The 22,019-nt window shown below is 45.7% G+C and overlaps 2 protein-coding genes across 2 annotated transcripts; one reads left to right on the forward strand and one right to left on the reverse strand.

Annotated features, from left to right (window-relative positions):
- Positions 1-4,053: 4,053 nt before the first annotated feature.
- On the forward strand, positions 4,054-5,202 carry B3GNT4 (UDP-GlcNAc:betaGal beta-1,3-N-acetylglucosaminyltransferase 4; the record flags this gene model as incomplete). Its single annotated transcript, XM_082852910.1, has 1 exon — positions 4,054-5,202. One exon carries the CDS (start codon positions 4,054-4,056, stop codon positions 5,125-5,127), a length of 1,074 nt encoding a protein of 357 aa, XP_082709036.1. The 3' UTR covers positions 5,128-5,202.
- A 244-nt stretch (positions 5,203-5,446) lies between these two features.
- DIABLO (diablo IAP-binding mitochondrial protein) lies at positions 5,447-21,599 on the reverse strand. Its single transcript, XM_082852553.1, has 6 exons — positions 21,533-21,599; positions 20,557-20,683; positions 17,393-17,524; positions 15,409-15,519; positions 15,132-15,228; positions 5,447-6,297 (listed from the first exon to the last, which is right to left on the reverse strand). Exons 1-6 carry the CDS (start codon positions 21,580-21,582, stop codon positions 6,101-6,103), a joined length of 714 nt encoding a protein of 237 aa, XP_082708679.1. The 5' UTR covers positions 21,583-21,599; the 3' UTR covers positions 5,447-6,100.
- Between the last annotated feature and the right edge of the window lie 420 nt (positions 21,600-22,019).

Raw genomic sequence — 22,019 nt, forward strand, 5'->3', positions numbered from 1 at the left:
CGTGGACATCTACTTGGAAAAGAGGGAAATATTTTAATAGGCTTTTAAATAACTGTGGATATTCCTCTTTGCATGAGACTTGACAACTAGTAGTTTTTTAAAGGTTGTTACAGTGTGAAAACAATCTATATGGATGAATTTTTTCATAATCAGTTATGTTAAATTAATCCATTGGTCTACATTGCCTTTTTTGTTTTTAACATTGCATTTTGAATGGCTATCTTACCCATGCACAATTGTTAACATCTGGCAATTGTTATTGGTAAAGTACTGGTTCACTGAGTTATGCAGATCTTCCAACTGTTGACACATTTTTTTTTAATCCATTATCCAAAAATCGCGTTCTTTATCATCAACCATAACATCAGAAAAGTCTTTTGAGTATTGGAAAACTGTTAAGTCCATGGTGGCAGATACAGTGTTACAAAGTTCTAGTTTCTACTTGAAAGTTCAAATGTTATAAATGTATTTATCAAAATGCTTTCAGTTGTTTTCCCTGAAATGCCAGGCTTCATTCTTTTTTTAGAAAATATCTGACAAATATTCACGTCGAAATAACCATATTTTGTCAGCGTACTTTCAAGTGAAAAAGATGTTCCAAGAAAAAGCAGCTAGTTCATCTTGTAATTCAAACTGAGACGTGTTAAATGATCTAGTTAGATGTGATTTAATTTTATTCCTTATTACGGTGAAGACCCGAGGGCGGAATCTGATTCTGAAACCGTGCTCGCCTCGGGACGGCGGAGGTCACATCTGCGTTTCCGGGACGTGTCGTGAGCTGGCCCGGGATGGCCCGGCACTGCCAGCCCGCTCATCGCTCCGGATTCACACTTTCATATTTCTTCAGAAATAAAATCTTTGGTTTTAGTGTACGAAAGCGACTACCGCCCCGACCCCCTGACTGTGGAGATCCAGATCCAGCTGATCCAGGGCCACTCGACGGAGGAGGCGCTTCGGAGGCTTGTCCCGTAGGGCGCAGGATTAAAGGTTGTTCTGACACCGCGGCTCCGCGTCTGTCCAGCCGCCGCCGCGCGTCCGGGGAACGGGGTGCTGGCCGTGGGGAGGAGCGGGGAGGGGGCCTGGCCGGGAGGAGGCGGGAGTGCCTGGCTGGGGAGGAGCGGGGGAATGGCCGTGGCGAGCGGAGTGCCTGGCCGTGGGGAGCGGGGGTGGAGCTGGCCAGGGAGGAGAGGAAAGCTGGCCGGAGGAGGCGGGGGGCTGGCCGGGGAGAGCGGGGTCGGCCTCCCCCGGGAGGGCTCCGCAGGGCCGGGCCTCTCAGCCGGCAGGTGCGCGGGGAGCTGCGCAGACCCAGGTGGGCGGGGACCCGCGGCGGCCCCGGGCCCGCCCCCAGAGACCGCGCCCTCAAGCCCGGCCTTCGCCGCTGGGTTGGTGGGCCGCGCGGGGGCGTGGCCAGCGATCAAGGGTCGCCGCTGAGCCCTGCTCACTTTCCGCGCCCAGCGGAGAGAGCTGTGCTTACGCGGCTGCGCTGCGTTTGCTCCTCGCTTGTGTCCGTTCGGCGTCTTGGCTCAGGTAGGTAGGCGAGGGGCGGGCGGTGTTTGGCCTGGGGCGCCTGGAGCCCCGCTGCTGGGAGGGGGCTGTCAACTGTGAGCGGAGGGGCGCCGAGCCCCCGGCGGGAGGAGCCGACTTGGCAGCAGCGGGGTCGCGGTCGCACTGCCCCGCGGGAGCGGCCTCCCGCCTGCGGTGGACCGTCGGGGCCCGGTGGCCTCCTGCTGCCTGTCGGCTTCTGTTCGCCCCGCTGGGGCGAGAATGGCCGGAGCCGCGGGTTGTGGACGGGGCAGCCTGGGGCGCTTGCTCCGGAGTCCCCGACGGGCAGCGCCGCTCGCTGTGCTCAGGCCCGGAGGGGTGTCCCCCCGCGGGGCTCTGGTCCTTGCTCTGGCGACCCCACGGGCCTTTGCGCCTCCACAAGAGCCCTTTAGAGGCTGTCGTGTGGAGAGAATGAACCAGCCCTTGACCCTTTCCCTCATCAAAGCGTGATGGGTCACCGAGCCCTGTGAGGACCCCAGAAGCAATTTCAGACCCTTAGGGCTCAGCACCCACTTGGAGGGGGGCGTGCACTCGCTGAAGCCAGTGCCGGTTAAGGACCAGGCTTGGGGGGCTCACAGAGCGGAGGGAGGCTTACGCTTAGCAGGTACTGAATGGGATTCACAAGCAGGTGTGTGGAGTGGGGAGCAGAGGAACGGCCGCCGCCACTGCGGTGGGGAGCTTCGGGTTAGTTCCCGCAGTGAAGCGCCTGGGGGATTGGGTGCATTGGGAGCGCTGAGGACAAAGGGGAAATCAGGTCCACAGCGCATCTCAGCCTGGGCCTCTGAAACGCACAAGTCAAAACCAAACAGCTGGCTTTGCGCCCTTCTCGGTAAGTGGCACCACCAACCCGCCCCCCACTCTTTCCCCTCCCCGGGTGCCCTCACCCACAGCAGGCGTAGCTCCCACACCTGAAATCCATTTTCCACTCCTGAAATCCATCTGGTTTTCACGTGCTCCATGGCCCGCACCCTAGTCTCAGCTGCGGCTGGTTACTGACTAATGCAAGGGTTTGCTAGCTGGTCTCCTGTTACCACTTTCGCGCTTCCACAATCCGTCATCTAAGCAGCAGCAGTAGTGACCTTCCAAACAATGTAAATTCTTATTACTGCCTCTGTTAAATCCTCCAACGTATCTCCGTGGTGCTTACAATAAAACACAGGCTCTTTCCCCAGACTTTCCCCATGGATCTTGCACGTGACCCTCCTCAGGCTACTGCTCCCGCTTCACCACCTAGCACTTTCCTCCTTGTTCTTTCCGGTCCAGCCACGCTACACACCTCCTGTCCTGCTTCAGGAGCTCTGCACGTAACTATTCCCTCTGCCCGGCCCACTCTCCCCACCGCGCCCCCCCCCAGCCCCCACCAGGTCTTTATGTGGTTTGGTCCCTTATCTTGTTCAGGTCTTGCTCAAGTGTTCTTTTTCAGGGAGGGCTTTCTAAACTACCGTGCGCTCAAAGAGCCTCTCCGGTCACTCTATTCCATCACACTGCTTTAATTTCTTCTCCGCACTCCCTGAAGTTCGTACTGGTTTCTCGGTCTCTTTGTGAGAGCTGGGACCTGTCTGTCTTGCCTGCCACTGCATCCCTGGCAGCTAGAAGAGATGCTTTTGTGGCAGTGGCGGCAGGGACAACCGGAATGAGGCTAATGCGGGTAGACCGGATGGAAGTGATGGCCAGCTGGACCAGGACACGGCAGGGGGAGGGGACGAGGAGGGGACTGATGGCTGGCTACTGTGGCTCTTGGGCAGGTTACTGTACTAAGTTACCATTTCTCAGCTTTCTCTTTGTATTGCTGGGAGACTTGCTGAGAGAAAACCAGAACTCAGTAAGCGGTAGAACTGGTGAGGGGTGGCCGCAGGGGAGCCATCCTGGTACAAGTCTATGGCTTTCCTTTGCTTTCATGCTCTTCCCGTGCGTGCTGTTTTTTGTTTTTTTCCTAAAGCTCCATTTAAACGACTCCCCAGGAAACTCAAACTACTTCAGGCAAACCTTGTACCAGTATGTGTTAACTGGGTGTGTTCTGTGGTGGCTTCCGCCACCTGCTGCCGCCCTGCAGTGGTTTCCTCTCCCTGGAGGAGCAAACTCCCTAAGGGCAGTGCCAGGGGCTATCATCTCTTAGACATGAAACGCAGGGCCTGCCACCACGCTAGACTTTTTTTGGGGGGGGGGAATAAGCTGTGCCACTTTCACTAAAGCTCATTAGGTACTTGAGTTTCGTGGGAAATGCTGAAAACACTTGTGGTGCCTCAGTTTTAAAGTGGCTGCAAGTCCTTTTGGAGAAAAAGTTGACCCAAGAGTCCCCTAATGACAGCAGAAGGGAAGCGAGGGCTGGCATAGCAGGTGTGTTTGGTCTGTCCTCTGGGAGAGGGACTCTGGAAAGAGCCGGAGGACACGCTGAAGAAGATAAAAGGACCTAGCTGCTGGGCCGTGGGTAGCTCTTGGGACCGGGGAGGTGGAGGCCGGGCCGGCGCCGGCCTCAGTCCGCTCACCGGCTCTCTCCTTGCAGGCCCTGTCATGTTCCGCAGGGTAGGCTGGCTGGTCCTGTACAGCCTTGCTGTGCTGCTGCTCAGCTGCCTGTTCTTCCTGAAGAAGGAGGCCCACCCAGCGGGGGGCCCCATGGCCCGACAGCCCTTCTGGGCTCCCCCAGGGCCCTGGCGCAGCCAGTGTCCACCCAACCACACGGTGGCCAATGCCTCCCTGTTCCTGCCTAACCGTCACCGCCTCTTCTTGACCTATCGTCACTGCCGCAACTTCTCCATCTTGCTGGAGCCTTCGGGCTGTGCCGAGGACACCTTTCTGCTCCTGGCCATCAAGTCACAGCCTGGCCATGTGGAGCGGCGTGCGGCCATCCGCAGCACGTGGGGCCGCGCAGGAAGCTGGGCTAAGGGCCGGCAGCTGAAGCTGGTGTTCCTCCTGGGGGTGGCGGGATCTGTGCCCCCAGCCCAGCTGCTGGCCTACGAGAGTCAGGAGTTTGATGATATCCTACAGTGGGACTTTGCTGAGGACTTTTTCAACCTGACACTCAAGGAGCTGCACTTGCAGCGCTGGGTGGCAGCTGTCTGCTCCCAGGCCCATTTCATGCTGAAGGGAGATGATGATGTCTTTGTCCATGTCCCCAATGTGTTGGAGTTCCTGGATGGCTGGGACCCAGCCCAGGACCTACTGGTGGGAGATGTCATCCGCCAGGCCCTGCCCAACAGGAACACCAAGGTCAAATATTTCATCCCACCCTCCATGTATAGGGCCCACCACTACCCACCCTATGCTGGGGGTGGAGGGTATGTTATGTCCAGAGCCACTGTGCAGCACCTCCAAGCAGCCGTGGAAGAGGCTGAACTCTTCCCCATTGATGACGTCTTTGTGGGGATGTGCCTGAAAAAGCTGGGGGTGAGCCCCATGCACCACGCTGGCTTCAAGACATTTGGAATAAGGCGGCCCCTGGACCCTCGGGACCCTTGCCTGTACAGAGGGCTCCTTCTGGTGCACCGCCTCAGCCCCCTGGAGATGTGGACCATGTGGGCACTGGTAACAGATGAGGGGCTCAAGTGTGCAGCTGCCCCCTTGTCCCAGCTTCGAGGGGTGGGTTGAGCGAGACGACTTAATTTTGCAATCATGATGAGAAATTGCGAACCCTGAAACTTGGCCCTTGATGGGTCTACAAGAAATGCTGACTTTGTTTTTGTAACCTCCTCCCAAACCTTGCTAACTGATTAAAACACTGAAACCTGGCTAACTTGTCCCAGTATGTGTTAAATGGGCAAATGCTGCCATCACTCCATGGGGGGACTCCTGGAGCCCCTTGGGGCTCTTCCAGTCTGGAGAGGGTGGTGAAGGAGGGAGGCTGCCTAGGGCTCCAAAAGACACACACAAACATCTTTTTTAAATGCAAAAAAAAATTATTCTCCTTTAGATACAACGAGAAGCTCCAAGGAAAAAAGGAAACGAGAAGTGTGTGTTGGAATAAGTCCTGTTAAGAGCACCAGGTAAACACTCTGCTCCAGTCCCTGGGCTTTTGGGCTTTTGGCTCCTTGGCCTGAGTTGTCCTTACAGGGCAATGGGGCCAGGTCACAGAAGGCATTAGAAACACTTACCAAAAAGAAATCTTACAAACACACAGGCTCCCCTTGCCCCAAAAAACTCATCCCTATGGAGGGAGCAAATACTAAGTCATATTTGAAAATGTAGATGGGAAACTGAGATTTAACAGCTACTAGTGGACATGACAGAGAAGGCCCCTTCTCTCTGGCCAGGTTGGTGAGACGCTCTGGGTGGGAGGTAAAAAGATCGATGGGTGAGAGGGCAGCTCTGCTGAGCAGGGTGAAATGTTAAACGGGGTGCAGTGCCCTGCAGGGCTAAGAACCAGGTCCAGTAGAAGCCTGAGACTGTGGAGATAGGGGTCAGGCACTCACAGCTCACAATGACCTCTGGTCTGATGGGCCAGGGCAGGACCTGCCTGCCATGCCTCTGTGCGCAGAGAAAGCTGTGCTGACCTGGGGCTGGATGGCGTCTGCCCTTGCTTTCCCCAGGCCGAGTGGGCAGACGTGGGCAGCAGCTCAGGCCCTCAATCCTCACGCAGGTAGGCCTCCTGCTCCGGCTCGGCCCTCTCATCCCCTTCCTCCTGTGTTTTCTGTCGGAGTTCTTCTGTCTGTGCTTCTGCCAACTTGGTTTCTGCTTTCTGGGAAAGCTGGCGCACCTCCTGCACCTGCGATCTCACCAGCTGGATATGACTCCTGGCGGTTACAGAGGCCTGGTCCGCTCCTGCCAAAAGATAGGCCACTTATGCTGAGTGGACACAAGGAGAGCCTGGGGGCTCTGTGGTTGTCATCTGAGCCTTTCTTGGGGCCACTTCCCCTGCCCTCCCTGCAAAGCAGAGAACCCTCTACCCTCCACATCCAGGTCTGCATTTTACTCTTTATTGTCAAAACCCTGGCATTTTCCTCCAGCTATCAGCAGCCATCATTGTTATAATTATCAAATGCAATTCCCACAATCATCTTTATAGCTACTCAGCTCTTAGTATAGACGTTTTAAGATTTTAATTTTTTTAACTGCACAATACATTTCTTTTTGACAAATGAAGAGATCACTAATAAAATTGTCAAACATCTCTTTCCTCACCCTACCCAATCTTCAGAGATAACACCTTTTAGAAGTTTAAAGGGCACCTTCCTCATCCTTTAAAATGTTACTATAAAGTAACATTTCATCTATTTACTAGATGGGCTGCTGTCCAATTCATGAACTGTTGAATAAAGCCAATTAGATCTTTTTTAAAAAGTTCCTACATTCATATGGAATACACAGAAAAAAATTTTATGACTATAAATCTACATAATGGCACAAACAGTATTTATTGAACATATTTTGCAATTTTGTTTTTGAGCACTATCATTTTACCTGCTGCTAGTGTATTTCATAATATAGATATCCGTATTTATTAATTCATCTACAGAACATTCAAGCAGTTCTTTTCTATGTTATTGCATTAATGAGAATCTTTAGTACAATGTAGAAAGACAGTGGAGGATAGCAGGTGTCCTTTTATTTCTGACGTTGATGGAAATGCTTCTCACATTTCACTATGAAATAGGATTATTTAACCATCATGTTTAGAACATTCTCTCTATAATTGTACTCAGATTTAAATCGGAAATGGGCACTACATTTTACTGAAGGCTTCTGGGGCATACACTGATATGATTACACAAGTGGCTTTTCTCCTATAATCTACTGTAGATAATCTCAAGTAGTGAATTAAATGTTGATAGGGTTTTTGTTTTGCTATATGTAGATTTTTTTTAAATTTTATTTTTATTGAAATGTAGTTGATATACAATGTTGTGTTAGTTACTGCTGCACAGCAAAGTGATTCAGTTACACATATATATGCATTTTTTTAAATATTCTTTTCCATTATGGTTTATCATAAGATATTGAATAGAGTTCCTTGTGCTATACAGTAGGACCTTGTTGTTTATCCATCCTATATATAAAAGCTTACATCTGCTAACCCCAGCCTCCCACTCCATCCCTCCCCTAATGCCCTCGGCAACCACCAGTCTGTTCTCTATGTCCCTGATTTTGTTTCTGTTTCATAGATAAGTTCATTTATGTCATATTTTGGATTCCACATATAAGTGGTATCATATGGTATTTGTCTTTCTCTGACTTACTTCACCTAGTATGATAATCTCTAGTCGCATCCATGTTGCTGCAAATGGCATTATTTCGTTCTTTTTTATGGCTGAGTAGTATTCCATTGTATATATGTACATCTTCTTTATCCATTCATCTGTCAATGGAGATTTAAGTTGTTTCCATGTCTTGGCTATTGTGAATAGTGCTGCTGTGAACATAGGGGTGCATGTATTTTTTGAATTATAGTTTTGTCCAGATACATGCCCAGGAGTGGGATTGCTGGATCATATGGTGACTCTATTTTTAGCTTTCTGAGGAACCTCCATACAGTTTTCCACAGTGGCTGCACCAACTTACGTTCCCACCAACAGTGTAGGAGAGTTCCCTTTTCTCCACACCCTCTCCGGCATTTGTTATTTGTAGACTTTTTATTGATGGCCATTCTGACTGGTGTGGGGTGGTACCTCATTGTAGTTTTGATTTACATTTCTCTAATAATTAGCGATGTTGAGCATCTTTTCATGTGTCTATTGGCTGTATGTATTTCTTCTTTGGAGAAATGTCTGATTAAATGTTCTGCCCATTTTTCGATTGGGTTGTTTGCTTTTTTGTTGTTGAGTTGTAGGAGCTGTTTACATATTTTGGAAATTAAGCCCTTGTTAGTCACGTTATTTGCAAATATTTTCTACCACTGTGTAGGTTGTCTTTTTGTTTTGTTTATGGTTTCCTTTGCTGTACAAAAGCTTTTAAATTTGATTAAGTCCCATTTGTTTACTTTTGTTTTTATTTCCATTGCCTTGGGAGACTGACCTAAGAAAACATTGCTATGATTTATGTCAGAGAATGTTGTCTATGTTCTCTTGATAGGTTTTTTAATATTGAATTATTTTATTTTGAAGATAAATGGCTATATTTGATTTATATCTATATTCCTAAGTGATACTGAACTATAGTTTTTTTGTTCTGGTGCTGGGCAAGTCCAGTTTGGGATCAGGCCTATGCTGGTTTTAGACAATTATAATAGTTGGGAGGCTTGTCATCATTTTTTGGTACACTTTCTGTAACACAGGAATTGTGTTTCTTGAAGATTTAATAAAACTCTCCCACAAAACTGCCTGGGCTTAGTGTCTACTTTGGGGGAACAGATTCTTTGTGAATACTATTTCAACTTTTGTGGTTAGTGATCTTACTTGGATTCTTTACTTCTTGGGCCAACTCAGGATTTACATAAAGATCATAATATTCTCGTATGATTAAAAAAAACCCTCCATATCTATAATAGCTCCTTCTGATGTTACTTTTGCTCTCTAAAAAGTTATACTTGCCAAACCTAATTTTTTTTTTTTCAAACCTAATTTTTAAATTCTTTTCAAGGAACCGGAGTTTGCCTTTTTGACTATTTATTTTTGGCTGCGTTGTGTCTTCGTTGCTGCACACAGGCTTTCTCTAATTGTGGCAAGCGGGGGCTGCTCTTCATTGTGGTGTGTGGGCTTCTCATTGCGGTGGCTTCTCTTGTTGCGGTGCACGGGCTCTAGGCATGCAGGCTTCAGTAGCTGTGGCACGCAGGCTCAGCAGTTGTGGCTTGCGGGCCCTAGAGCACAGGCTCAGTAGTTGTGGAGCACGGGCTTAGTTGCTCCACGGCATGTGGCATCTTCCCAGACCAGGGCTCGAACCTGTGTCCCCTGCATTGGCAGGTGGATTCTTAACCACTGCACCACCAGGGAAGTCCCTATTTCTTTTTAGTCTTCTTATACCTTTTCTTTTATTCCACATTGTCTGAATTTATTTTGCTTTCTCTAACTTACTGGGTTAAAAGTTTAATTATTTTCAGTTCTTCTTAGTACAGTGAACATTACCTGTCACTTATGGCTGCTGTTCTTTTTATTTATGACATGTGCCTTTAAATAAGGGTCAATTTCTATTTAAGAGCTACTTTGTATACAACTCTCTGGGTCTGCTATATACAAGACTTATGACAGTTCTAAATACTTTTAAATTTCCATTTTTCTTTATTGAGGTATAGTTGATTTACAATAGTATATAAGTTTTAGGTGTACAACATAGTTATTCACAATTTTTAAAGGTTCTAATCCATTTATAGTTACTATAAAATACTGGCTATGTTTTCTGTTCAGTATATCCTTGCAGCTTGTTTATTTAATACATAGTAGTTTATACCTCTTCATCCTCTCCCCACTGGTAACCACTAGTTCTTTGTTCTCTGTGAGTCTGTTTTGTTATATTCACTAGTTTATTTTTTAGATTCCACATATAAGTGATATACAGTATTTGTCTTTGTGTCTGACTTATTTCACTAAGACTAAACCTTGCAAGTCCATCCATGTTGTTGCAAATGGCAAAATTTCATTCTTTTATGGCTGAGTAATATTTATGGCTGAGTAATATGGCTGAGTATAAAATAATATCTTTATCCATTCATCTGTTGATGGACACTTAGGTTGCTTCCAAATCTTGGCTATTGTAAATAATGCTGCTATGAACATTGGGGTGCATATATCTTTTTGAATTCACAGTTTCATTTTCTTCAGAGATATACCTAGGAGTGGAAAGGAATTACTGGATCATATGGTGGTTCTATTTTTTTTCTTTTTTTTTTTTTTTTTGCTGTGCTGCTCAGCTTGTGGGATCTTAGTTCCCCAACCAGAGATTGAACCCGTGCCCTCGGCAATGAAAATGCAGAGTCCTAAACACTGGACCACCAGGGAATTCCCACTATTTTCAGTTTGTTTATTTTTACCGTCTTTTTAAAAAAATTTTTATTGGAGTATAATTGATTTGTTTTAGGTGTACAGTAAGGTGTATCAGTTAGACATATATGTATATCCACTCTTTTTTAGATTCTTTTCCCATATAGGCCATTACAGAGTATTGAGTTCCCTGTGCTATACAGTAGATCCTTATTATCTATTTTATACATAGTAGTGTATATATGTCAATCCCAATCTCTCAATTTATCCATCCCCCCACCCTTTCCCCCCTATAACCATAAGTTTGTTTTCTACATCTGTGACTCTATTTCTGTTTTGTAAATAAGTTCATTTGTATCATTTTTTTTCTTTGGTTCCACAGATAAGCAATATCATATTTGTCTTTCTCCGACTTACTTCACTCAGTACGACTATCTCTAGGTCCACCCATGTTGCTGCAAATGGCATTATTTTGTTCTTTTTTATGGCTGAGTAATATTCCATTGTATATATGTAGCACATCTTCTCTATCCACTCTTCTGTAGATGGACATTTAGGTTGCTTCCAAATCTTGGCTACTGTAAACAGTGCTGTAGTGAACACTGGGGTGCATGTATCTTTTCAAATTATGGTTTTCTTTGGATATATGCCCAGGAGCGGGATTGCTGTATCATATGGTAGTTCTATTTTCAGTTTTTTAAGGAAACTCCATACTGTCCTCCACAATGGTTGTACCAATTTACATTCCCACCCACAGTGTAGGAGGGTTCCCTTTTCTCTATACCCTTTCCAGTATTTATTGTTTGTAGATTTTTTGATGATGGCCATTCTGACCAGTGTGAGGTGACACCTCATTGCAGTTTTGATTTGCATTTCTCTAATAATTAGCGATATTGACATCTTCTAATGTGCTTCTTGGCCATCTGTATGTCTTCTTTGGCAAAATGTTTATTTAGATCTTCTGCCCATATTTTGATTGGGTTGTTTTTCTGTTACTGGGCTGCATGAACTGTTTGTATATTTTGGAGATTAATCCCTTGTTGGGCACTTCGTGTTGGGCACTTTGTTTGCAAATATTTTCTCCCATTCTATAGGTTGTCTTTTTGTTTTGTTTATGGTTTCCTTTGCTGTGCAAAAGCTTTTAAGTTTAATTAGGATCTATTTGTTTATTTTTATTTTCATTACTCTAGGAGGTGGATCAAAATAGATATTGCTGTGATTTATGTCAGTGTTCTGCCTGTTTTCCTCTAAGAGTTTTATAGTGTCTGGCCTTACATTTAGGTCTTTAATCCATTTTGAGTTTATTTTTGTGTATGGTGTTAGAGTGTGTTCTAATTTCATTCTTTCACATGTAGCTGTCCAGTTTTCCCAGCACCACTTATTGAAAAAAGAGACTGTCTTTTCGCCATTGCATATTCTTGCCTCCTTTGTCATAGATTGGTTGACCATAGGTGTGTGGGTTTATTTTATTTTTTGAGGAAACTCCATACTGTTTATCACAGTGGCTGCACTATTTTACATTACTAACAGTGTACTAGGGTTCCCTTTTCTCCACATTCTCACCGACATTTGTTATTTATGATCTCTTTATGATAGCCATTCTGACAGGTGAGGTGATATATCTCATTGTGGTTTTGATTTGCATTTCTCTGATGATTAGCGATGTCAAGCATCTTTTCATGCACCCATTGGCCATCTGTACGTTGTCTTTGGAAAATGTCTATTCACATCCTTCCATTTTTAAATCAGGGGTTTCTTTTGATATTGAGTTGTATGGGTTAAATTTCCATTTTGATTTTTGGTGAGGAAGGGGGAGTATCAAGTAATTTGCTGAGTCTTTGTCACTTGGCATAAAAATCAATTTTTGTACATGTTGTATACTATTTGAATTTGAAGAGAATTTTTTTTGGGGGGGAGGACAAAATTTTGTATTCAGTATATGCATTTGGTTAAGCTTTTAAAAATCATTCTGTTCCAACACTTAATAGTTTTAATTGTTTTGGTCTTGACCTGTGAGCCTGAGATGTGTATAAAGCTCCATTTCTCCTTGTAAATCTATCAGTTTTTGCCTCATTAGACACGCACTTCATGATTGATGTCTTGATGAATTGTTCCGTCCCTTTTAATGCTTTTTGTCTTGAATCCCCCTTCTGATTCTGACATTGCTCTGCTACCTTTTTTGGGGTAGATTTCTTTTTGTTAGTAATGGTTCAGTTTATCTTAAAATTCTAAACCTTCCTATGCGTTTTTGTTTTAGATGTGCCTCTGTAAACAGTTTTAGCTAGAATTATTTTTTAATACATTCAGAAAGTATTTAATATGTAAATTTATTCTTATTGTGATTACTGATATTTGAATGTGTTCTATTTTACTTTGCATTTTCTAATTAACAGGCTTTATTTCTTAAACCTTTCCTGCCTTAACTGAATTTTATCAACTCCCCCCCCCCCTTTTTTTTTTGCGGTAGGCAGGCCTCTCACTGTTGTGGCCTCTCCCGTTGCGGAGCACAGGCTCCAGACGCGCAGGCCCAGCAGCCATAGCTCACAGGCCCAGCCGCTCTGCAGCACGTGGGATCCTCCCGGACCGGGGCACGAACCTGTGTCCCCTGCATCGGCAGGTGGACTCTCAACCACTGCGCCACCAGTGAAGCCCCTCCCCCCCCAATTCTTTTTGAAGTGTTTAACAATGTCTAATGTTAAGCCATTGTCTCTCTTCTCGAGCAAGAAAGCTTAGCATGCTTTCACTTCTTCCCCAAACTGATTTGATTACTTAAAAGTTTAACACTCAGGGGGCTTCCCTGGTGGCACAGTGGTTGAGAATCTGCCTGCCAATGCAGGGGACACAGTTCAGTCCCTGGCCCAAGAAGATTCCACATGCTGCAGAGCAACTAAGCCTGTGCGCCACAACTACTGAAGCCTGCATGCCTACAGCCCATGCTCCATGAGAGAAGCCACAGCAATGAGAAGCCTGTGCACTGCAACAAAGAGTAGCCCCCCGCAACTAGACAAAGCCCGTGCACAGCAACGAAGACCCAACACAGCCAAAAATAAATAAATAAATAAATTTATTTAAAAAAAAAATGAACACTCAGAGCTTTTGACAAGTTTTACTAAATTTTCTTCATTAGTTTTGTATCTCAGTTGCTTCTTTCTAAACTAATTTTTCTTTACAGAGTAGTTTTTCCAGAAAGTATAAGCAGTTGGTAAGCTGAGTCTTTATGTCTGAAAACATCTTTTATTCTCACATTTTAAAGATATCTGGATGGTTATTTTTTGTCATCTTGCATCTAGGGTTGCAGATAAGAAGATTAATGTTTGATTATACTTCCTTTGTAAGTAACTGTTTTTTTCTTATAGTTTTTAGGATTTTTCTTTGTATAGTTTGTTTTCTTTTTTCTTTTTTTTTTTTTTACCATATGAGGTATATTTATATTTTAAATTCTGTTCAGAACCTTTGTGAGCCCTTTCAATCAGTTCTGGGAAAATGTCTTTTTTCAGATAATGCTTATAATTTACTCTCCCTCTTTTCTCCTGCTAGATCTAAGCCTACTGAGTGGTGAGGGCTGCCTTGGACTGTTCCTGCTGTAGAACCCTCAGCAAACCTCCCTGTTCACTGCACCTGGAAACCCTGCTCCCACCTTTGGTGTGCCACTACTAAAATGCTACTTTTATACTTCTGTTCCGCTGTTCATCCCAATCCTGTTTTCAGAATCTCTTATTCCCCGGGGCATTAGTTAACTAAGAATTCTTTGGTTTTACTTTAAAAATCTTTTAAATCTTTAAGATTTCAGAAAACAATAGCACTTTAACAAACCAGTTTCCTAATAAGAACTTCCGTGGTGACATAGTTTGGGCCCAACCAGGTAAGATGTCAAATGAGGGGTTCCCTCAAATACATTTAATTAGAAAACCATTCAGCTCAAGCCCACTGGATGGATAGTGATGGTTTAAAAACACCTGGTGAATGAAAAACTGCATTTTCTATACTCAGGCACCAAGGCACAGAGGATGAAGCCCTGGCTACCAGGGGCAAAGGCTTTAGAATCTGACCTACTTTGCTGAATCCCAGTTTGGCTGCTTACTTACTGTGTACCACAGCACGCTGGGTGAATTACTTAACCCCCTCTATCTGCCAGTTTCTTCATCTATAAAGTGGGAATGATGATAGTAACTCCTACTTTAAAGGAACTATGGGGGTTAAATGTCTATAAAATGTTTATCACAAAGCCTGAAATATAGATACTATTCATAAATTATCCAGGTTATTAAAAAATAAATGTTCAAAACCTATTTGGAGGGCTCCCCTGGTGGTGCAGTGGTTGGGAGTCCGCCTGCCGATGCAGGGGACACGGGTTTGTGCCCCGGTCCGGGAAGATCCCACATGCCGCATAGCGGCTGGGCCCGTGAGCCATGGCCGCTGAGCCTGCGCGTCCGGAGCCTGTGCTCCGCAGCAGGAGAGGCCACAACAGTGAGAGGCCTGCATACCGCAAAAAAAAACAAACACCTATTTGGAAGCAATCAAAATTTCCAGCTGACAGTAGTTTTATCATTTCTCATTTTCTAGATATTAACTAGCTTCTATAGGTCTGGTCTACAAGGGCATTAATTTTTCCTTTGTGCAGATTAAATATTGGTTAATATATTGGAAATGGGAACATTTTCCCACAAGGTTATAGCCACAATATCCCTCACTTTTCAGCTAGATGAAAACTCAAAGAGCACCTCCATAGTAAGAAATGTAACCTACCGGTTTGGTATGCAGCTTCTGCTGCCATCTCTGAGAGACTAACTGCAGTCATCCAGGTGGTTTCCAACTTCAAGTACTCTTGCTGTTTTGAAGTCATCTATAAATTAAACAAAGCACTTCAGACAACATGACTCTGCATTACGTCATTAAGCACATTTAAATGGACTTATTCAATAGTAGACTGAGAGAACAGCTACTGGTAAAACACCTTCAATCATTTAGATAACCACAATGAGGCAGGAGCACTAATACAGAAACGCCAAGTAACTTTGCTCACCTCAACTCTGGCTCCTATGATCACCTGCCACACTGCGTCTTCCTCCTGTGAATTCATTTTCCCAAGTAAACTTGTGTATTGTCGGTACAGAGAACTTAAGGTATAAACAGCCTACAAATATAGAATAAATGAGTAAAATAAGTGAGGCATATTAGGGTTAGTGAGACTTACACCTCAAGGTTAAGTCACATTGCAGCAAACTGACTCTTCAGTCCTTCTGCTTCACTGAACCTGCACTATTGTATGAAGTAGAGGCATTATCCTAGGACATCAGTATCTCCACTTGTCAACTTTTGTGTTTTAAAAGCTTGTTAGCAATTTAGACCTCACTGAACCTCCACTATTGTATGAAGTAGAGGCATTATCCTAGGACATCAGTATCTCCACTTGTCAACTTTAGCGGGCTTCCCTGGTGGCATAGTGGTTGAGAGTCTGCCTGCTGATGCAGGGGACGCGGGTTCGTGCCCCGGTCCAGGAATATCCCACATGCTGCAGAGCGGCCGGGTCCATGAGCCAGGGCTGCTGAGCCTGCATGTCCGGAGCCTGTGCTCCGCAACGGGAGAGGCCACAACAATGAGAGGCCCACGTACCGCGAAAAAAAAAACACTTTTTAGCAATTTAGACATACAAAAAGAACATAATGCAGATGGAAAACTCAGAAAACTGGGAATAAAGCTGCTGGAAAATGAAGGTAAAGAAACATATAAATGAGACTCTTAAAAATGATTCTGATTATCCATATACTCTCTATTAGATCAGTGGTTTTTAAACTGTCCTCACACAGAAGCCCCTGGTACCCCCAACTGAACCATATCAGCATGGTCCCCCTGTCTTATATACTGGGCTACTATATTTAAGATTTTTCTTTTAAAAAGGGTTCCTGGACAGTGAGGCCAACCACAGCCCCTTCCCAGAGGGTGAGTGTCCCACCTGCAGGGGCCCTACATTAAATGAGGATGAAGCAAAACTCTAGTTCAAAAAGATACACGCACCCCTATGTTCATAGCAGCACTATTTACAGTAGCCAAGATATGGAAGCAACCTAAATGTCCACTGACAGATGAATGGGTAAAGAAGATGTGGTACATATATACAGTGGAATATTACTCAGCCATAAAAAAGAATGGAACAGGTGCTTCCCTAGTGGCACAGTGGCTTCCCTGGTGGCACAAGAATCTGCCTGCCAACACAGGGGACACAGGTTCAAGCCCTGGTCTGGGAAGATCCCACATGCTGCGGAGCAACTAAGCCCGTGCGCCACAACTACTGAGTCTGCCCTAGAGCCTGTGAGCCGCAACTACTGAAGCTTGCACGCTTAGAGCCCGTGCTCTGCAACAAGAGAAGTCACCACAAGGAGAAGCCCACACACCGCAATGAAGAGTAGCCCCCGCTTACCACAACTAGAGAAAGCCCATGCGCAGCAACAAAGACCCAACTCAGCCAAAAATAAATAAATAAATAAGGAGGTGAGGGAAAGATGGATTGGGAGTTTGGGATTAGCAGATGCAAACTATTATACAGAGAATGGATAAACAACAAGGTCCTACTGTATAGCACAGGGAAGTATATTCAATATCCTGTGATCATAATGGAAAAGAATATGAAGAAGAATGTATGTGTAACTGAATCACTTTGCTGTACAGTAGAAATTAACACAACATTGTAAATCAACTATACTTCAGTAAAAAAAAAAATTTTTAAATAAAATAAAATAATAAAAAGGGTTCGTGGAGAAAGTCTAAAAACCAGTAATTTAGGTCAGGACTCAACCAACTTTTTTTTGTAAAGGGCCAGAGAGTGGCCCTACAGTCTGTGTTTGCAACTATTCAACTCACGAAAGCAGTCATAGAGAATACACAAAAAAACGAGCCTGACCGTGTACCAATCAAACTACAAACGCAGGCATCAGACCCGATTTGATCTGTGAGCCATAGTTTGCTAACCACTGACTTAGATGACCAAGACTTAACAAGAGGACACTTACCTTAGTATATTCAGTGATTGCTTCAATCAATGCATATGTGGTCTGAGAGAGAAAGGTAGAGGTGCTATCTGTTACCAAAGACACAGCCCTCCTCGTTAATGCATCATTACTAAGAGAATGAGGCTCCGGTTTCTGAAACACACAAACATTTTTAGTCAATTTCGAACCTAAAGCTCCAGCTGAGATCATATACAGCCAAGTGAAAAATGTAATTCTCACACTGCAACTGCACTATGATGCTTCTGTTAACTTTTTCTTTTTAAGCTTTATTTTCGCTATTTAAGACAACATATGAAAATAATTCTAGAATATGCTTTCTACCTACTTTTGTTGCTTATTCTCTGCTCCAAAAAGCAAAGTATTTCTTTTTATCAAATAAAAGGCTAGTATTTATAATCAACAAATTTCATGAAGTTATGATTCATTCATTACCACAGTGCTAGATGCTTGGGATATAAAGATAAACTAGAAAATTAATGCAATCAAGCACCATGGGAGCTGTGGAAGAAGTCTGGAGGGGCACACGTAAGACAGCAATCACTTCTACATCGAATGAGAATAACTTAGAAAAGGCTTCAGAGAGGTAATAAGGATTAAGCTGAGTCTAAGAAAATAAATGGTGGAGAGGGCAAATCTGCAGAATGAGCTGTACAGTCTTGATGCAGGGGAGAGGAGACGCCTCCCTCTGACCTCAGCTGTTATGTTTTAAAAAAAAAAAAGGGCAGTATAACTATCTCACAAGTTAAGGGAATGTGGTGGCCACCCTGATTAAATATTGGCAACTATGATGACAAGTCATCCCTAACTCTCCCTTTTTCTCCCATAGCAGAGGATTTACTGTATCAGAACTAACAAACCAATCCCTCTATCATCTGTTGTCTTTTTGCTATTTAAAGTATAAGCACCCTGAATGACTGCCTGTTGAAAGTAGCAATCAAGAAATATCTCTGATACACGAACAAATCATGAATTTTATCATATTTATATTTCATTCAATCAACTAAGTAAGTATTCATTATGTACCTCGCACTGAGGGGCTAGAAAGGAAAGAATATCATCTCTGCTCATGAGAAGCTAATTTTGACCTATTCTGATAGTTTGTGTCTTCATAATGCTCTCCATTTTACAATGCACGTTTACTTGTTCCTCACAACAGTCTAGGTATTAGCACTTCTCTTTTAATGAGGAAACGGAAGCTCAGAATAGTTATGTAACTCTCCTCAAAAGTACACATGTAGACCTCAAACCAAATCTTCTCACTCCAAAGTTTCCATTATGCTCTGCTGACTCGGGAGTCAAACAGATTATCATCAAATATCAAAATAGACAATATAAGTGGTCAGAGAGGGAAATCATTGTTGGCCAGGAACTAGGAAAGGCTTTAAAAAGAGGTGGGATTTGGGTCTCAAGACAACTAGGATTAGAATGGACATGCGTCCTGGGTTAGAAGAAACAATGAGGAAAAGAATACATATGATGTATGCAGGGGCTGTCGGGAATCTAGCCTGGTTGGAGTGGATGGCACAAGGGAGATGAGACTGGCTAGGGCACTGGAGTGCGGGGAGAGTTCGCTGGATTTTAGTTCTGTAACACATTACGGGGAGCCACTGAAGGCTCTGAAGAACGGAAGTGGCATTGCTGTTCCTGCAGGAGAATGACTAGAGGCTCCTGTCAACCAGAGGCTCCTGTCAACCAGAGGCTCCTGGCATGTGGCCTAGAACTGAGGTAACTAGGGCTTAAGAATAGTATACGAACTAGAAAGGACAAACACAGGGGACTTCGCTGGTGGCACAGTGGTTAAGACTCTGCGCTCCCAATGCAGTGGGCCCGGGTTCTGTCTCTGGTCAGGGAACTAGATCCCACATGCGTGCCGCAACTAAGGAGCCGGGGAGCCACAACTAAGACCCAGCGCAACCAAACAAATAAATAAAATAGGTAAACATTAAAAAATATATAAAGGACAAACACACAAAAAATCTTTTGGAGGAAGAAAGAAAAGGCTGTCCTAACAATGACTGAAAATGGCTTGGTGTTCAAGTAAGGATTTTAGGGTTAAAGGGTCATTAGTACACAGAGATGAGGGCTGAAGTGAGGCACAAAAAGGGAAAGGCTCATGAGTGAGCCTCAGAAGATGCTGAAAATACTTGTGATAGATGGAATTAATCTTGTTGCTGTGATAAACACACATTTAAGTATCAGGAACATTTTGCCAAAATGGGGTTTGCCGATTTCTTATTTAGCTCTTCCTGATAAAGCATGTAACCAACGGTTTTTTAATAAGGTACCACTTTCATATCACTGTCTACTTGACAACTCCACCTAGATGTCATTTCCAAAACCGAACTCTTGGTTTCTTCCTCCCAAAACCCATTCCTCTCCATCCCAGTATACGGCAACACCATTCTCTCCGTTGCTTAGGCCTTTTTAAAGCACTGGAAGCGAAGTTATATACTTCACACCTAACCCATCGGCAACTCCTGCTGATGGCATTCAGCCCGCTCCCCCACCCGAGCCAAGCCCGTGATCATCTCATGCCTGGACCCCTGCTGGTCTTTTTAGTTCCACACAGCAACCTTTAAAAACTTATGTCAGATCATAATAATCTTATGTTAAAATCCTCTGTGGCTTCTTTTCCATAATAAAATCCAAAGCTCTACAATGGCCCACAAAGTACAGAAGTTGAAGCACATTCTGGTCCTGAGCTAACTCTGTGAGCTGAGTTCATCTATTTCTCTCTCTCTCTCATTCCACTTTCTCCTCTTCCGTATCTCCAGAATGTAAGCTTTATGAAAGCAGAAACTTCGTTTGATTTGCTCGTACGGTCTCAGTGTGTATGGCACATAAAAGTTGCCCAATAAATTTTTATTGAATGAAAGACTATTGTGTTGATACTGTAATATGTTTTCTTTCTTCCCTCTTTATACAATCTGACCAACCTGACATAGTGTTCCTACCAAATAATACTATTAAAATGGAAACATTACTATATTTGCTCAGCTCTGAAAAGATGCCGATACACTAGAAAGTATACCATCACATGTGGGTGAGGAGGGGCGCGGGGTAAAACCATGAGAGCTTGTCAGATGCTTCACTGCCCACCTGGGACTTCAAGAGGACACAGTACACAAAGACAAACAACACGGAGTGACAGGACAGTACTTCACCTGGGCAATAGGAACTGCACACAGGGTTACCCCAAATCCAGCAGCCACAGTTTTGTGCCATGGTCTTATCAATTCCGAGAAACGGCGCTTCTCACAGTTAGCCGCGACTGGCACGCACCGTTTGTACCTAGAAACAGAAGTCAAATTTAGTAAGGCACGACCACCAACCTGTAAAAGCCTCTTCAATTTACTGATATTTGCAGGGGCTGGAGACTCAAACTCGGGCCACGCTGGAACCCAAATGACGACGTAGGGTGGCCTTGCACACGACAGGGCTCTGTGGGGAGCTGCGTGGACTGGAAAGGCCCGGGCTCGAAGAAACCGCTACTTGGCTCCCCGCGCGGGAATGCGGGCCGATGGTGCCGCAGTTTAAGAGTTACCAGGTGTGGACGTTTAAGAGGTGGTCTCAAAGCTTTCTAAAAACGCAGGCCCAAATAAAACGCTTCTGCAGGCAGGATTTAGCGCTGGCCCTCTGGCCTAGGCTGCAAGGGCTCTGATGGTCCCCTGGAGCCCGCAGGCGCCAAGAGGCCGAGGGAGCAGGGCCCGCGGGGAGACAGGCAAGTTCCTGGGGCTCCTCCGCCCTCACGGAAAACCTCCTCCGGGAACCCGCCGCCTGCCCGGGCCTCTTCCCCTACTCTCCCCAGTGACTTCAATGGGCCAACGAGAGTCACTTCGCGGGCAGGCCGAGCGCCCCCCAAAAGACAGCCCGACGGTGAGGGAACGCGCTTTCGGTAGGTGGGAAAACGGAAAAGCCGTCAGTGAGACACGAAGCCCGGGCTTGGCCGAGGAGGCGGGAGGCCTCTGGCCAGAGGCAGAGGCGGGACGTCCTCAGACCTCCGAGAGGGGCGGGACGCCGTGACCCTCTCGGCCGAGAAGGGAAGCGCGCGCCCGCAAGGCCGGGGCTGCGGCCCGAGTGCAGCGCTCTCAGCGTCCCCTCCCTCTGTCCGACCCTGACCTACACGACCTGAAGCCCTACCTGAAGAAGAAGGCTACGCTCCGCGACAGCCAACTCCGTAGAGCCGCCATTCCGTGTCTGACGGCCCCCACACGCAAACGCCGGAAGTGACGCCACTTCGTGAGCGGGGGGCGGGGCACGGCCCCCACATGAGAGGGCCTCTTCACATGACCACGCCCCCCGCCCGAGAGCGCAGCCGGGATTGGACAGACGGGGAGAGAGGGGGCGGGGCTGAAGGTAACGGCTATAACAGCCTGGCCGGACACACAACTGCCGGAGCTTCCGCGTGGGGCGGGGCGGGCCGTGTGAGGACGCGGAGCGGGCGGAGCCAAGTCGGCTGTCGTGGAGGGTGGTTGGACTGGGGCCCTTCACCTCGGGAGAGTTCTCTCGTTAGCTGGCAGTGCGGGTCCGTCAGGACAGAAGTCGGAGGCGGAGTAGCGATCTGCTGGGCAGGCTGCTGCTGGGGCGGGGGTCGGGGCGGGAGGCGGGAGGGGCGGGAGCCAGGCCA

The sequence above is a fragment of the Leucopleurus acutus genome (assembly GCF_964270905.1).
Source record: "Leucopleurus acutus genome assembly, chromosome: 13".
In the NCBI taxonomy this organism is placed as follows: Eukaryota; Metazoa; Chordata; class Mammalia; order Artiodactyla; family Delphinidae; genus Leucopleurus; species Leucopleurus acutus.

Excerpts from the sequence above, each read along its gene's own strand:
- DIABLO (XM_082852553.1), bottom strand. The coding sequence starts at position 21,582 with ATGGCGGCTCTACGGAGTTGGCTGTCGCGGAGCGTAGCCTTCTTCTTC. Across the intron at positions 20,684-21,532 it reads AGCGTAGCCTTCTTCTTCAG|GTACAAACGGTGCGTGCCAG; the intron begins GTAGGGCTTCAG and ends TTCTGTTTCTAG. Across the intron at positions 6,298-15,131 it reads AGAAGCTGCATACCAAACCG|GAGCGGACCAGGCCTCTGTA; the intron begins GTAGGTTACATT and ends ATCTTTTGGCAG.